This window comes from Magnolia sinica, chromosome 6 (assembly GCF_029962835.1).
Source record: "Magnolia sinica isolate HGM2019 chromosome 6, MsV1, whole genome shotgun sequence".
NCBI lineage: Eukaryota > Viridiplantae > Streptophyta > Magnoliopsida > Magnoliales > Magnoliaceae > Magnolia > Magnolia sinica.
This window is the reverse complement of record NC_080578.1, coordinates 62,944,721-62,961,584: the sequence shown is the minus strand read 5'-3', so window position 1 is coordinate 62,961,584 and position 16,864 is coordinate 62,944,721. Positions and strand designations below refer to the sequence as shown.

The 16,864-nt window shown below is 40.7% G+C and overlaps 1 protein-coding gene across 3 annotated transcripts in view; it reads left to right on the top strand.

Annotated features, from left to right (window-relative positions):
* LOC131248808 (protein TITANIA) overlaps window positions 1–16,644 on the top strand; it is a 34,402-nt gene extending 17,758 nt beyond the window's left edge. For 2 of the 3 annotated variants that reach the window (XM_058249276.1, XM_058249277.1), the window contains exon 4: window positions 15,956–16,644. In XM_058249276.1, coding sequence (XP_058105259.1) covers window positions 15,956–16,437 — 482 coding nt within the window. In that variant the 3' untranslated portion in view covers window positions 16,438–16,644. The remainder of the gene's footprint in view (window positions 1–15,955) is intronic. The other variant, XM_058249278.1, reaches the window with a different exon arrangement.
* Window positions 16,645–16,864: the final 220 nt, after the last annotated feature.

Genomic DNA, 16,864 nt, shown 5'->3' with positions numbered 1-16,864 from the left:
GAGTTGTAGGTCCCCTCATCTGTGATGTGGTCTATGACGACTTGAGGGAGAAGCTGGCGCACTCCTTCTGGATCCCTCCAGCCGTTGGGCCCGATGAAGAAATGAACGCGCTGATTCTGTTACATAGCGGGCTGCAACGTGGCAGACTGCAGTTTCTATTCGGATAGCGGCCCTAAACTGGACTAGTCATCTTCCCAGAAGTTGCAATCACCTCGGCCCACTATCCACCTTGACCTGGCAGCAATTGTCGGGAAGAAATTGCAAATATGTTTCCACATGGGTGACGCATAGGCAGCCACGCTCGAACCAACTGATGAGTAGAGATCCATGGGATATTTCCTTTTGACAAAATCTGCCCAACAGCTGCTATTTCCCCTGCACTTAACTGTAGTTTCATCCTATGGGCCTGCATGACACTGGTCGGGCTCTTGACTTCCAAGCCGCTTTCCGCTTTCGGCCAAGCAATCCGCTTCCAATTCACGCAATGGTAATGTTTCTGATCACCCTCCCAGCCCCAAAAGAAATCGGCCCAAGTTCTTTCTAGTTCCCTGAGTAAGGGGAGAGGAATGTCAGCCGCTGCCATGGAGTGGACCGGTATGCTGTTTTGGACATGATTGATGAGGGTCCTGTGACCTGCCTGGGACAGGATCTTCCCTTTCCAGCCTGAAATTCTGTTTTGAAGTTTCTCTGGAATCCCCTGGAAATAGGCCCTCTTGGCTCTCCCCTTACATATTGGGACCCCAAGATAGGAGAAAGGAGAGACACCCTGCTGGAAACTGAGGGTCCTGTGAGCTGACCTGACCTGGGAGTCGGATTGATGGGCTGAGAGGATGAAGAAACTCTTACGGGGATTGATCTTTTGATCGGAAGCACCTTGATACCGGGCAAGAAACTCCATTATCTGTTTTAGTGATTTACGGCCGCCATTTGCAAGGAGCGTGTCATCTGCAAAGAGTAGGTGGGAGATAGGAGGACAGCCTCTTCGGGTCTGGAAAGGTTGGCAGCAACTGCCAATAATCAGCTGCCTGAAGCCCCTACTTAGCACCTCAGACGCGAGAATGAAAAGCACAGGCAAGATGGAATCCCCCTGGCAGAGACCTCTGGTTGACTAGAAGAAGCCACATGGTACACCATTTACAAGAATCAAGAACCAGGAGTTGCACCAGCATTTTTCGATCATATCTACCCAATTAGGCCCGAACCCAAAACGCCGAAGGACCGCCTTTAGGAAGCCCTAATCAAGCCTGTCGTAAGCCTTCTAATTTAATGAGGATGTTCCCGCCACGAACCTTTCTGTCAATGTCCCTGAAGGCCTCTTGCGCAAGAGCACAGCTTTCTGCTATCGCTTTCCCTTGAACAAAAGCCCCTTGTTTCGGAAGAGATGATTTTGGGAAGGACTCTGCTAAGCCTGTCTGCAAATAATTTAAAGAATTTTGTAAATGCAGTTACACAGTCTAATAGGGCGAAAATCAGAAAATTTGGTTGGGGACGGGGTTTTGGGAATTAGACAGATAAGAGTTGTAGTGAAGGCCCTTGGAAGAGATCCCCCTTTGAAAAGAGAGCGAGCTGCCTCGAGGGTGTTGTGGCCCACTCTTGGTGCTGTCCCACAATGAGGCTTCAGGAAGCCATCTGTCCATATTCTCACCATATTTGCTTGATATAACTTGCCAACACAAATTAATTGGCATAAGGCTTAGTGATAATGATTTGCTTGATATAACTCGCAAAGTTATTATCCTCCACCTCGGACCTCCACAACCATTTTTTTCCTAGCAATCTGTGTTTATGGTTTTTGATGATTTCCTCACTATTCTACCTCTGCTTTTTTGGTTTACACACCTCACTGTACTACATGAAATGGAATTTTTGTTTCCCTTTCCTTCTTCAAACAAAGTCTCTTTGGATTCCTTCAAACAAAGTCTCTTTGGCCCCCCCCCCCCAGTCTATTAGGATGCTTGCAAGACACTGGAATAGGGACAAAAAATCAACCATCGTTTCTGACATAGCTGCCTCGATCAGCGTGATTCTACTTCACCTACTCTTCCAACCTGAATGTTTCCTTTCTATTTTCTCTACCACCGAAGCCCATGGATGCTTTGCTGGCTTTCCAGAGCACAACAGGTGACCTAGGTAAGATTCGGAAGCTTGCGTGGCCTATTATACCTGAACACCCTAGCAAGTATCCAATTTCTTCTCTCCAATTTGACTCCTAGGAGCTCACTTGTTAGAATAATAATCTTATGACCCGAGACCTCTTCAAAATAACCCAGAACCTTCCTCAAGGTTATCGATTTAGTTCATCGGAATTGCAAAACTAATGAGAATTGTCTGTGAACTAAGGGTGGGATACTTGGAAATTTGCTTTCCCCACCTGGAAGCAATTAATTAATCCTTCCTCCCTAGCTTTCTCTAGCGTTCTGCTGAGAGCTTCGGCAACAACTACAAAGAGGAATGGGTAGAGGATACCCTTGGAGTAGCCACCCTAGATCCTGTGAAGAATCCTTTTAGTGAACCATTGACCAAAACAAAGCAGCACGCTGAGCTGTTGATCAAGATGGTTCGAATCATCTGAACGGCGTGATTTTTGCACCATGGCCCACCTTGTAAGTATGAATGAATGGACGATACGGATTGATGATTGGCCACCCCACATTGAAGCTCTAGGAGCATAGCTAATGTCCCCATGAAGATGTGCCTTGATGGTTAGTTTTGGGTTTAGCGTGTGCATGTCCCCTTCTTATTCCTTTTTTAATGTTAAAATTTTATTAAGAGAAAAGAAAACAAAATACAAAGCCAAGGCTCAAAAGAGGAGGGCCCAGGACCAACGGGACGACCACAAATATGCAAATATACCACCATCTGGAGGCAGCAAAGTATATCACAGCCTCTTATCTACAACCACATGGGATGCATGATTGATTCCTTCCTTGGCTAGAGCATATGCTCTCTGGTTACTAGAAGCAGGATATGCTGAAGGGAGACTTGCAATTTGACTTTAAAGCTAACCGCCTCATCTAGCAAGCAAGATAACCTCCATAGTCCTTGCTTGTAACGCCCTGAATTTTCGCAGCCCGAGTATTACACTCATGCCGGAGAATTCCAGGTGTCAGTGAAGTAATAAACGAATGTTTCTTCGTAACATGTCAAAATTTTTTTGAAACACTTCTCACATTTGTATGGTATACATCACACAAGTAAAATAAATAGAACTTTATAATCAAAGTTCTAAACATTACATACTTCAGCTACTTGTCCACTCAGCTGGGGATTGATTACAAAAGTAAATAATCCATCAATTATCAAAGTACAAATCTAACTATTCTAAGTTAGGTACGACAACTCATCCACTCGATCAATTCTTTAGGCACGTCATCGTACTCTTCTAGTCCTGCATCACCAGTGGTTGTTTTTCAAATATTGTGATGGTAAGTGGCCAATTCAATGAAAACTCCCTCCCAAGATTACACATCCCTCAATACAGTCCAGTATAGTTGATAAACATAAGACAAACAAATAACACATTCACTTCACAATGTGAATATTAATTAATGCATAGATGTATGAATGCACATTAGCCTGTGGATGCAAATCCAGCTGGCACGTGTGAACCAACAGTCACTAAGGATAATCATCGGTATTATGATGCAAAGGGACAGCCCCACAATGACTAGTTATCCAGTAAAATTCACAAAGGAACGGCCGCATTTACAAATCAACCAATTATGGAAAACCTTACACTTAGTGGCCTCATGTTACCCTACCATATAGAGGAGATAATAAACATAATCAAAGTCCATTCATGGACACCAACTAAAAGGGCTCGTCACCCATGTCAATAAATCATCAAGATAAGTCGTAAGTGGACACAAATAAGGGCTCGTCACCCATGCCACATAAGATATCAAATAAGTCACATAATGACAATCCAAATTCATATACCATCAAGGTATTTGATCCATAACAAAGTAGGCCACTAAGTTCCAAATTATAGTTCCATCAACATAATAATTTCCATCATGTAACAATCAACACATGTGGCTAAATAGCAAAGCATGACTTGTAAATAAATACATCTACAACGTACGTGGAGGAATCCTGTTCATGTTAGCTCACATTAAACTTATGAATTACAATAAATAAACATGAAATGAAAAGAATAATTTAAATTAAGCAAAACCAACAAACTATAGCTATTCCATGATTCAGGTGGAAAGCTTGAAGGGAAATCCTCACCTCTTCAGTCGGACTGCTTTAAAACTTTGCTAGAATTTTGTGAACACCCTTTAAGACATGTTTAACACAATTCTTATGGTTAAATCGTGGTATTATATGGTTTATACGGTTAGGATCAAACTAGGGTTGGATCTAGAATCTAGGTTTAGGATTTACACTAGTTTGTGATTTAAATAAAACTTCAACTAAGGTATGGCATAGATGGGCAACTTATCGTATTCAGAGACTATTCTCAGCTTGACAAAATCTAGATTTCAGTGAATATCTTTGCTGAGTTGACTCAGCTCTTACAAATCTTACACACATTTGAAAGCAAAACTTGAATGGGAGTTTACATCTATTGAGACTTACAAGAGGATGTTGTGTCTGATTGAACCTAACTCAAATCTGAACCAGTCTGAACTCGATGCGAACTCAACGAGTCTTACCAAGTCGACTCGGCCGACCAAAACACTCGCTTTTTTTTAATTTTTATTTTTATATATCTTTCTTTCGTTTTTTTTTTTCCCCCATTTCTTTCTGATGTACTTTCTTTTTCCACAGGAGAGGTCTTTTATAGGCTTCAAATAGCCTTTATGCAAGTGTAGAGAGGCTTGACTCGTCGCTGCATTATACAACATGTGGAACAAGTCGCGCATGGCTTCGTTTCTTCACTGTTTTTGGATTTGTTTTAGTGGATTTTCGTATGACAGTTTTTTATGGGTTTTTTAGGGGTTGAATACGGCTCATATAGCCCATCCAATGATCATCTCAGATCTTGTGATCGAGGCCCATACAGTGACGAGCGATCATCACTAAAATGACGAGAAAGCTTCGGCCTTTAATGGCATATTTACAATTGATGAGTATTTCTTCAATCGAAAGTTGATGGATGGTTTGGATTTGTCATATGAAGCTTAAGGAAGGAAGAAATCAAAGTTCCAGCGTCAATGGGTAAGTGGGTTCTCAATTTGAATAGATTTGGCCTTTTGCCACACAAAGTTGAGGAAGATGGTGAGAATCACGACTGTTTTGACTCTGGCTTTGTCCCTTGCATAATAAGTTATAAAAATGGATGGTTAGGATTGATTCTAACATGGCAAGTCAAAGATTCATGGGAAAATCCTTCTCTGAATAGGAAAGAAGAACGAAGAATTTTCATTTTAAACTCCTTCCTAGAGCTGGATAGTTTCAACGCAAATTGCGGACACGTACTATCTGTAGGGACTAGATGGGGTCCACTGTAATGTTTGTTGATAAATCCACTTCGTTTATCTAGATTGCCAGATCATGTTAGAACATGAGCCCAAGAATGAAGCATATCCAAACTTAGGTGGGCCACAACGTGCAAGTTTGGATCATAAAACACCTGTTGTTGGATGTCTCTCTAGGGTCCCTAAACGATGAGCGGTTTGGATCATCGTCATGCATGATGATGGTGGGCCCACCGCATAAGTAGCGACCCCCACATTTTGTTTCAAACGAAGCAGGAAGAGTAAGACGAGTAGGAGACCATTGTCTCCCTTTACTCGAGTGGCGCTTGGTCAAAGTTCTCTTTTATTATTTTTTTAATCTTTTTTTTCTGTGGGACCCACAACTATGTGGACCAAAATCCACACCACCCATTAGTTTCTCCATGTCATCTTGAGCCATGGGTCCAAATATGAAACAAACCTTGATTAGATGGGTCGCAAAATGGATGGGGAATGCTTACCGTTAAAACCTTCTTGGAAACAACTCACATGTTTCCCTTTATATATATATATAAATAATATTTACATTATCTTATTAACGTCAGAGGTGTCAGGGAGCTAGCCTCTCTCTTCTTCTCTTTTCTAAGAAAAATTTCAAATATGTGAGTAGCCCATTTGTATCGTCCATTTGAGTTGAAACTCCACCATGTCCCACCATTTTTTACACTCTTTCCAACACCCCAATCCATGTCTTGATCTCTCAAGGATGACCAAGATGCATTTTTAATGGGCTATCCTACTCCATGATCCAAAGCAACGCATGTGCACATCTAATAGAAAAGTTAGCTAGTAGTCTTGATATATGCCTTATGATCTTCGAGATGATCGGTTTATTTTGTTATTTAGATGGCCTGTTTGGTAGATACAAATATGATGGGTTAAAATTAAGGTAATTGGATGGTTACGAACTTAATCATGTACATGCGCCATTGTATGGTCGGTTTTGTAAACGGGTAAACACAAAATGGATTTTGAAGTGATCCATGGGTAGGACACGTACACTGTTAGATTCAAGTTGTTCATTCACATGTGCAAGTTCCTTAGATCGTAGTTTTGATGATAGGTAGGTGACGAACACGATGAAAGGATCAGAATTATGGAGATAAGGAAGTTAGTTTACTATGATCGGATAGTCCAAAATCAAAGTAGACAGTTGGATATCTTTATCTAGTGGTTAATAGTTGATTGAACGGTTGGTTTTGATGAACATGTGAGAATATTAGGGTATTTGATGGTCCGTCTTAAAAATCAATGGTCGGATGGTTTGATCATGGATGGAGATTACTCCCAACTGTTAGATTTAGGCTGGAGTGTAAATGAACGATTAAAATATAGGTTGTGTTCCCACACTTATATACTAAATTAGATTTTCCTGGTAACACCCGAGGACTTTCGATACTCGAGTATCGAAAGGTTCGGGGTGTTACATTGCTCTACCACAATCCAACCAATTAAGTTACTCAAATCACTGTCCATGATGAGTGGATTGAAATTATGAAGCACAACCAAACAATGACCTTGGAGCAAGGCAACAATCTCAATAAAATTGGAATTGTCTGATGTTGTCAAATGGCATATCGACCCTAAGTGGTCCATAGGGACGATCGTATAAGCAACTAGCACAACCACCGTGAGTAGTATTTTTATTTTTATTTTTGAAAAATTCAAAAATTCAAAAAAACGGGTGGGGGGGGGGGGGGGGGTTGAATGGAAAAAATATTAAAAATTATATATAAAAATGTAAAACTACTACAAGTGTTTGGAATTATATGTTCATTGATGTTTTCATATTTTGTTATATTTATTACATATTTACATTACATCTAATAAGTTACACAGTCAACTAAGAAGGTAATAACTAATAAGCACTCAAATGATATATATACTACTCAATCAAAACTGTGAATCAAAACTGTGAAAAAGAAACAACATAGAAATTTTATTGATGGTGAAAAAAAATTGTAGTATTCTAGCAAGGAGAGGGGAAGAGGAGGATAAGAGAGAGAGAGAGAGAGAGAGAGAGAGAGAGAGAGAGAGATTGTAACAAGAGAGGGAGAGAAACGTATGACGCTTAGGTCATGAAACCCTAGCCTCTCCTTTTTATTTTATTTATAACTAATGAGACTGTGTACAATCCGTGTAGGACGTCTTGGGCTTTTCTAAAAGAGGGTCGGTGTTGGTACATTACTTAATGACATGCTTTGAGCTTATTCAACGAAGTGTAAAACTTATCCAATAATGTTCCTTTCAACACTCCCCCTCAAGCTGAATTATATATATCTATCATGCCCAGCTTGCCAATGAGAAATGAAAACTGACTACGAGCTAGGGTGATGTAGGACAATTAACCACTTGCTCTAAAAGCTCGAACTGTTAGAGTATGGCGAATTAATCCCTTTATCTCATAGCCCAGGCCTCACATCTCATCGGTTTAGGACCTCGGCCGAACCCCCTTCGTGGGCCCCAAATGACATGGGCCGCCCACCTCAAGTGTGCCCCTGCATCTCACAGGCGACCTCACTCGAGCCCAGTGTGAAAATGCCCTTGTATTAATCACTCCCGGTGAGGAGTCTCGAACACGAGAGCTCCCGCTCTGATACCAATTTGATGCAGGACAATTAACCACTTACTCGAAAAGCTCGAACTATTAGAGTATGGCGAATTAATCCCTTTATCTCATAGCCCAGGCCCCACATCTCATGGGTTTAGGACTTCGGCCGAACCACCTTCGTGGGCCCCAAATCACATGGGCCGCCCACCCTGAGTGTGTCCCCGCATCCCACGGGTTACCCCAGTCGAGCCTGGTGTGAAATGTGCATTAATCACCCCTGCTGAGGAGTCTTGAACACGAGACCTCCCCCGTGGGCCCCAAATCACATGGGTCACCCACCCCGGGTGTGCACCTGCATCCCACAGGCGACCCCACTCGAGCCCAGTGTGAAAATGCACCTGCATTATAGGGACTTGGCGAATATATCAGCATGTTGAGTTCTTGAGTTTACATATTTCGTGGAGACTTCTTTGGAGGCAATCTTCTCTCTCATAAAATGGCAGTCAACCTCTATATGCTTTGTCCACTAATGAAATACGGAATTGCTAGTATTGTGTAGTGCAATTTGGTTATCACAATAGTGTGAATGCCCCTTCATCAAATAACTGCAATTCTTAGAGAAGAGATCGGACGTATATTAGCTCGCATATGGCACGACCCATAATTTTGTATTCTGCCTTTGAACTAGATCTAGCAACGACGTTTTATTTCTTGCTTTTCCATGTTACCAGGTTGCCTCCCACATAGGTGCAATAGTCAGAGGTGGATTTCCTGCCAGTCATGGAGCTTGCCTAGTTTGCGACAGCATATGATTCGACTTGAAGATGCACGTGAGATTGATATATTAGTCCTAATCCTGGGGCCCTTTTTTAGGTAACAAAGAATTCGTAGGACTACATCCCAGTGCTGTATACGTGGCTTATGCACGAACCGACTTACCATTCTCCAATAAATGATACATCAGGTCTAGTAACTGTGAGGTAGATGAGTTTTCCAACTAGTCTTTTGTATCTTTATGGATCCTTAAACAAGTCCCCTTGATTGTCAAATATTTTACTGTTGGGCTCCATTGGCATGTCACTTGGCTTGCATCCTAACATTCCAGTTTCTTTCAACAAGTCGAATACATACTTTTGTTGAGATAAAATTGATTCCTGATGCTGATCGAGCCACTTCAATTTTGAGGAAGTAACGGAAAGGGCTAAGGTCCTTTGTTTGGAACCGCTTCTAGATGTGAGCCCATTGCGACCATCCCTCTGTGATTATGCTTCATAAATACTAAGTGATCAACATGACATATGTTAAAGTCTAAGTTGATTAGCACCTTGCTAAAATTTTCAAACCAGGCCTTGGGAGATTGTTTTAAACCATAAATAGCCTTCTGAAGTTTACACACTTTCCTATTCTCCCCTAAGCAATAAATCCAGGTGGTTTCTCCATATAAACTTCTTCAATTAGCTCATCATTCAAAAAAGCATTTTTTTTTTTTACATCCAGTTGGTATAACGACCAAGACTTATTTGCTGCCACAGAAATCAATACGCAAATAGAGTTCAATTTTGCAATAGGAGGAATGTTTCTTCATAATCTAAGCCTGGTGTTTGAGTATATTCCTTTGTCGTGCTTTCAGACGCTCAATTGAGCAATCAAGTAGATATTTAATGGAGAACCCAATGACAACCAGCTAAATGTTTATTAGCAGATGAAGGGAATATAGTTTTCAAGTACTAGTTTGATGCATAGACGTAATTTCTTCTTCCATTGCTGTTCGCCACCTAGGATGAGCTAACGCCTCATGATGGGATATCAGAATGACCACCTGTGACAGGGGCATTGCAAATGTACAGGCAGATGGAGGCAGACGATGGTATGAAAAAAAAAATAGTGATTGGGTGAAGAGTAGAGGAGCGAGTACCTTTACAAAGAGCAATCGGGATGTCTTGGTCCGAAGGTGTTGGTTATGCTTCAAGAGCCCTATCCAAATGAGATGGGGATTGTGTGGATTGGGGATCATAGGGGTGGTCCTGAAAAGTGATGTCAGTTTATTCAGACGTCGGGGAATGGTTGGTGGATATGAAATAGAAGGACGAGGAATGGGAGTAATGGCAATGAGATTTTCCTTTGAGTAACAATTCTCCCTATGATCGGGAGGACGGGAAAAGAATGGTGTATCTTCGAAGAAGGTTTACATTTGCACTAACCAGTATCTGATTACGTGAGGGGTCAAGGCACTTGTATCCTTTCTAAGTGCGAGAGTATTCCAAGAAGATAAATTTAACAACAAGTGCATCAAGTTTATCGGAACTAGGTTGTAAAACATGGACAAAGCCAATGCATCCAAATACTCATGGGCAAAGAGGAAAGGGTGAGGCATCATGATATAACATAGAAAATGAATTTTTGCCCTCAAGAATTAAGGAGGGCATTCGATTAATGAGATGACATGTTGTAAGAATGGAAAAACTCTAGAAGCATTTTTGAACAATCATATGAGTAAGAAGGGATCTTCCAACTTCCAAAAAGTGTTTACTCTTCCTTTCGGCAACACCATTCTATTGTGGAGTATAGGCACAAGACGTCTGATGGGTAATGCCAGTAGAAGTTAAGAACTCTTGAAAGGAGGTCAAGAGATACTCAAGTGCATTATCTGACCGAAAGCATTTGATTCCTGTGTTAAACTGTGTACATATTTCGGAATGAAAATTTTTAAAGATTTCAAACACTTCAATTCGGTCTTTCATCATGACTACCATGTCATTCTTGAATAGTCATTAATAAATGTCAGAAAATATTTGACGTTTTGAAGACTAGGTATTTGAATTGGGCCCCACACATCGGTATGCAACTATGCATGAGATAAAAATGGAGATAGACTCCGTTTGTGAAGACGTGGCAAAAATGTAATTCTTATGTGTTTAGCTAACTGACATGCTTCACATACGCGAGAGGAAATAGATGATAAAGAAGGAACATAAATTTTCGAGGAGTCTGAGGGGTGACGAAACCGTGCGTGCCACTGTAATGGAGTGGTGGTGACATTAAGGGTAAAAGTAATGACTCAAGGTTCTATATACTAGAATCCATGCAGTTCACCTCCACCAATTATCTCATTTGTTTTGAGGTCCTAAAACACATAATGGGAAGGATAAAAGGTGACAGAGCAGTTAAATATGTTAGTAAGTGATGCAGGACATGAATTTAAATACGATATGCAAGATTTCAGGCTTGGATCACACCAATTCAGAAACAATCACACAAATTCCACATCCCACATGAAAATCCAAACATTCAATTAAAGGAGAATCTATGCAGGTCCAGGCCTACACACGTTAGGCTGAATCAATGAAAATTATGAACCAAACAATACTCAAAGGGAAATAGAAATCAACCACACATGCATAAGAATCAGTCCTTAATCCAAGGGATTCCCCAATCTTAATTCAAGGAACCCTAGGGTGAGAAAATTGGCAAATAACTTAGGGAAAACGTAATCTAGAGCTAGGATTCATGAAAAAAAAAAAACAGCTATGGGAGAATAAAAGAGGATAAAAACCTGAGCTAAAAGACGATCCCATGTATGGACAGCGGGCCTGGGGCGCTCGCACGTGCGCAGGTACCTGGCTGCACGTGCGAGGGGGCGTCGTTTGTGGAAAAGCTCTCCTTGGCCCTAGTTGGCCAGGGGGATGCTCCAAAACCCCGAAGTTTTGGGTCGATCCGAGCTACGGCTTGTACGTGGTGCTCCGCCGAAGTTTCAGCCCTCCCGCGAGCCAAAATCTGAAAACCTACTATAATGAAGAAAGCCAATGCAATAAAGGATGAATTCGAAGTACGGATGAGGATGGAAGATAAAAAAAAAAGAGATGATGGAGGATGGGGGTGAATCGGGATCGATGTGGCTTTGCACCACGGTAGTTAGCCCTTCGCAAAGAGAGGGCTTTACACCCACTTTTGAATTCTTCTACAACTCAGGAAGAGAGCAGAAAAATAAAGCAGAAATTTGTATTAAACTTCAATATCTAAAGAACTACAAGGGTTGCCTATTTATAGGGAAAACCCTATAGCCCAAAAACTCGCACCATGTGCGCAACCTATTACTTGGCGATGAAGTAAACTAAAATAAAAACCAAACAAAGAAATCTAAAGCATTCATGATGTTTTAAATAATAACAATAAGCAAAACCTAAAATATGAAATCAATCCGACGAGTGGGCCATGATCATGAGATCCCATGATGGGCTTTTCTTGAGTATCGGGCCCACTTTTTTGAACCAAAACTTGTCTTCTAGCTAGGAGGCCCTCCCTGAACGTCGTCATCGAACCAGATCGATGGTGGGGTCCTCCTTCTGCGTACGTACGTGCGTAGGGGTGGTGGTGTGCGGGCGTGCGTGTGCACGATGTCCTCATCAGTAAGTTTACTCACAAAGAGTAAACAGAAGACAAGGTAATGCAAGGACTAGGTGAAGCAGCTCCTTGATGAAGAACTTTTAACAATGATCCATTAGCTAGGAAAACTAGGGAACAATGAACAAATGTATTGAGAAATGAGAGGAGGGAAGATGAACCTGTCATATGGTAGGTAGCTCTTGAGTCGATCACCTAAGGTGATAGTCCATAGGAGGCAGCAAGAGATGGCTTTGACCTTATTCAAGTGTAAAACTTATTCAATAATGTTCCTTTCAACAGATGGCTTGATGTAAAAATAAAAAATACATCGTACAAACTACAAACTATAAAGTTACAATTACAAAGTACAAAATCAAAATTTAAAATTTCAAAGATAAGTTATACAATTTGTTCCCTAATCCATTGTGACACATCTTTACCATCATTGCCGCCGCTGCCACCACCTCCTTCGACATGAACTTCCTCTTCTTCTGTTTCTTTGTCATCGGTTCTCATGAGTTCTTGATCTACAGCCAATGGTTGATCATTTTCTTATTCTATCTCCTAAATATTGTCTTCTCTATCTTCTCTATCTTCTTCAGGTGCTGATTCAATTGTGACATTTTCAGCTTGGGCCCATGTTACGTCCTATCCTGCAAACACCTAGTCTTCCGTCACATTGTTTGCCTCTAGATCATCTAAGCAGATGGGATCATAGAAACCAGGGTTTTGTTGCTTAGCTTGGAATCGTTTCTGTAGCTTTTGGTTGTATTGGACAAAGACTAGCTCATTGGCTTCTTTTGTTGAAGACTTTTTTTTTTTTTTTTGGTGAATCCATATCACATTTGAATTGAAGTGAATTCGTGAATCGTGATAGTGATTACTGATTATCTACTTTTAATATTCACTGTAAATCCAACATTTGAAGAGTGAATTGAAAATGTTACTGACTTGAACGTACCTCCAGTTGTGCTCTCAATCGCTTGTTGAACTGTAAGGCCAAGAATTTGCATGGCTAACTTTTTCAGTGATGAATCCTTCCTGTTTGGGTCTACTCTGTACATTCCCCACTAATCAGGTGTCCAAATAACAATTGGAGTAAGTCAGACTTTGTTGATTGCAAGAAATCCCTCTAAATTAGAGTAACTCGGCAAGACGTTCATACTTGGCAGTTTCAAAATTCTATGATTGATGACTATCCTATGAGAAGATCCTTGCACTCTTCAAGTAGAAGTTCGGAAATTTAGAGATCCTATTCTGTTCGTCTTTATTTGGAACCATCTATCTAAAACATTAAGAAATCCAACCATAGGCATCGCTTCTGCGTCACTCCGATTGGCGAAAGTGAAGAATACGGTTGGATTAAGAACGTAGGCATCTGAATACAAAGCAGATGACATTTGGTTGCCCGTTTTTTGTCTATAATATCTAATACAGGCCTATAATCACGTTCTTTATAATTAAAGTGCTCCATAATTTTTGATCTAGCCATTTACATCGCATTGTAGATATATCCCATTGTTGGCTTCTCATTACCGTGCACCAATCTTAACACACTTACTAAGGGTTCTGAAGATTTCAGTGCCTTCAGTACTTTGTCTAGAACGATTGCAAAAAGATAGTTTGTTTTCCATCAGCCTTCTTTGACTAAGGCCTATTATTCCAATTGGCCGGCACGACAAAGCTTCTAGGCTCTTTTTTTTTTTTTTTTCTTTTTAAAAAAAAAAAAATAATAATAATAATAATAATTTTTAAATTTTTTTATACAACCTTTGTAGTGTTAAAAGCGCCGTTGCAATTCAGGTAATGGCTGGACAAAGCAAATTGGAGCCTCTTGACTGAAGAAATGACTCACTTCTCCCCTTTGAGTAGCCAGTTGGAACAAGGGCCAAACTTACTAGCAGAAGGATCACTACATTTATCCTCCCAGAAATTAACTTTGTCATCTTTCCTAACTTGGAACTGTGAGCCGCTAGAGAATAAAGTCTGAGTTGAAGAAATCACACACGACATCAAGGAGCTGAATCTTCTTGAAGCAACCTTGACACCCCAACCACCTCTAGATCTTCATGCATAAATCCTCCATAACTACTGGTAGTTCTTCGTGGGTAAAATTCCAATAGAATTGTTTGAAAAACATTGGAACCGTCTGAGCAGGGGCAATGCCCCCTTTTGAATTTGAACATTGCCTCTTGAATTTTATTGATATTGAAAGGCTCCTCCAGCATAATCACCTCTGACTCTAACAAGATATCAAATTTCAACCCACCGAATGTCGGACACTGCGAATCGTCATTCTTGTACACACCGAGACTCCAAAAGATCTGCCACATACTCCAGCACTTTGAATACCCTTGGGAGCATTATTTTGATGCCCTCTCTAAAAAACGAACTGGGGTGTGGCCCTTGCTTCTTCCACACACCCTTCACAGACTTTCGTGATGCTTCTTCCAATCTGCCATCGATCAAGGATAAAGATGGGCTTCAGGGCCTCATCTTGCTATCAATTACCAACTGAAAGCAAACCACAACTCCTGCCTGAGTTTCTATACATAGGGATAATAACATCTGTTAGGTTACCATATCAACCAAAAACCCCTGCCAGATTTTATGAGAAAGGGATATTTCTAACTAAGACTGAAAGGGCCTTTTACGTTGCCACCAGTGCCAATAGATTCCACTATGGAAGGAGCACAATAGAAGGAACTTCACGCCATGGGAATCTTCTTGCAGGAGTTTTCAAAAGGACTCAGTTTTTTAATCTAAATCCCTTGTCTGCTATTGCATGGTAGAGACCTTAATCCATGTGCGTGTGAGTATGGAGTAATTGTGCCCAGAGAGGCACTTTTCTCTCATTCAAATGTCTCAATGCCAACTTTACAAGGCTCTATGCGCATCCACGTTCACCTGTATATAGAGAAGTTTTAAAACTGTTAATACCATCCCTATTCTTTAGACACTTTTTTTCATAGTATTCCAAAACTAATCGTAAATACCTGATTTCCCTAAGCACTCCCATTGGCTATTTCCTTCTCAACACTGAGACTTCTCCTAAAACTAGAATCTTTTTTCTAATCCCACAAAAGAAACCTGCTATTATTGGATGAGTTTGCAATACTTTCCCATATCCGGCTCACATTTGTCCACTTATCCCAAAAATCACTCCATTCTTTGCATCAACGCTAGAAAACCTGAAACCTTCTAATAATAGGTATGCTGTGCTTAGTCAGGTTTTCCCATGCCAAATGCAAGAAGAAAAGCTAGGAATTTGGTTAGCCATGCCAATGTGTGTGCCCATTTAGTTTATTTTTTTAGATGGGATGACCTCCTTTACATGTTTTACACTGTGGCCCGCACGGTGTATGTACCCAAGGTTGGGCACTGAGAATTAAAAAGCTGGATTATCATGAGGAAAACTATAATATCATACTTTAATGTGACCCTTTGGGAATTGTGAAGAACCTTTCCCTGCTATGTCTTGAAGATTTGATTTTGTAATTTCTGTCCAGATGTGTAGCGACTGTTATATCTTAATCTCATCCTGAAAATAGCACAGCCTTGTCAGGGCCACTGGATGTTCTAAGCAATCAAGTTTCTTTGGATTTCATTGCTGGATCTGAACCTTCACATGAGCTTGATGACACGCGTGGAAGAGGAGCTCAAACACCTGTCTACATAACTTCTGATCATCATATTGCTTCTTTGAAGTTTGAGAATGAGATTGATAGAGCTCTTGAATCATTGAGAAAATCACAGGAAGAGGAGTACAAAGTTGCAGAGCAAAAGCTGTATGGCCACAAGGATCTCCTTCTTGGATTGTATCAAAAGCTTGATATGGAGAGGTCTGAACTTGCAAAGCATACAGCATCACCTGCTGGCAATGACTCGGATGCCCTTCTTGCCAATGTCTTGAGTAGAGTGGAACAAATAAAGAGAGAAGTCATAAAGCTCAGGCATATGGTGGAAATTGCTAATGGGTTTGGGAGGACTCCAAAAGCTATATTAAAGGAGCACTTTGGTTTGCCGATTGAAGATTGAACTCACTTAACATCACCAGCATGCAACTTGAGTATGTTTGCTTGTTCTTCATTTGTGTCCTTGTGGTACTATGTTTCCTCTTGGCATTTGCTTAACTACTTATGTATAAACTACCAGGCAGACACAGAGCCAACTGGAAGACACGTCTAACTGTTTTTCCACCTACTCTGAGTAATCTTGATTAGGAAAGGACTTTTAAATCTCTCATCTGATATTGCAGAATTGCTTTGCCATTATCTTCGTAATTTGTCTCCATTGTATTTATTGGCGTTTTCGAAACAAATATCCAGTACTAAAAAAAAATGCTGAAGTTAATTCACCCTGGATTTGATGGTTCAGAGCAGGTTCCACAATGAGCGGGTCGTTTTTGAATTGTTGGTACCCAACATGGTATAGTGTCCAATTCAGTTTTTTAATGCGCACGAAT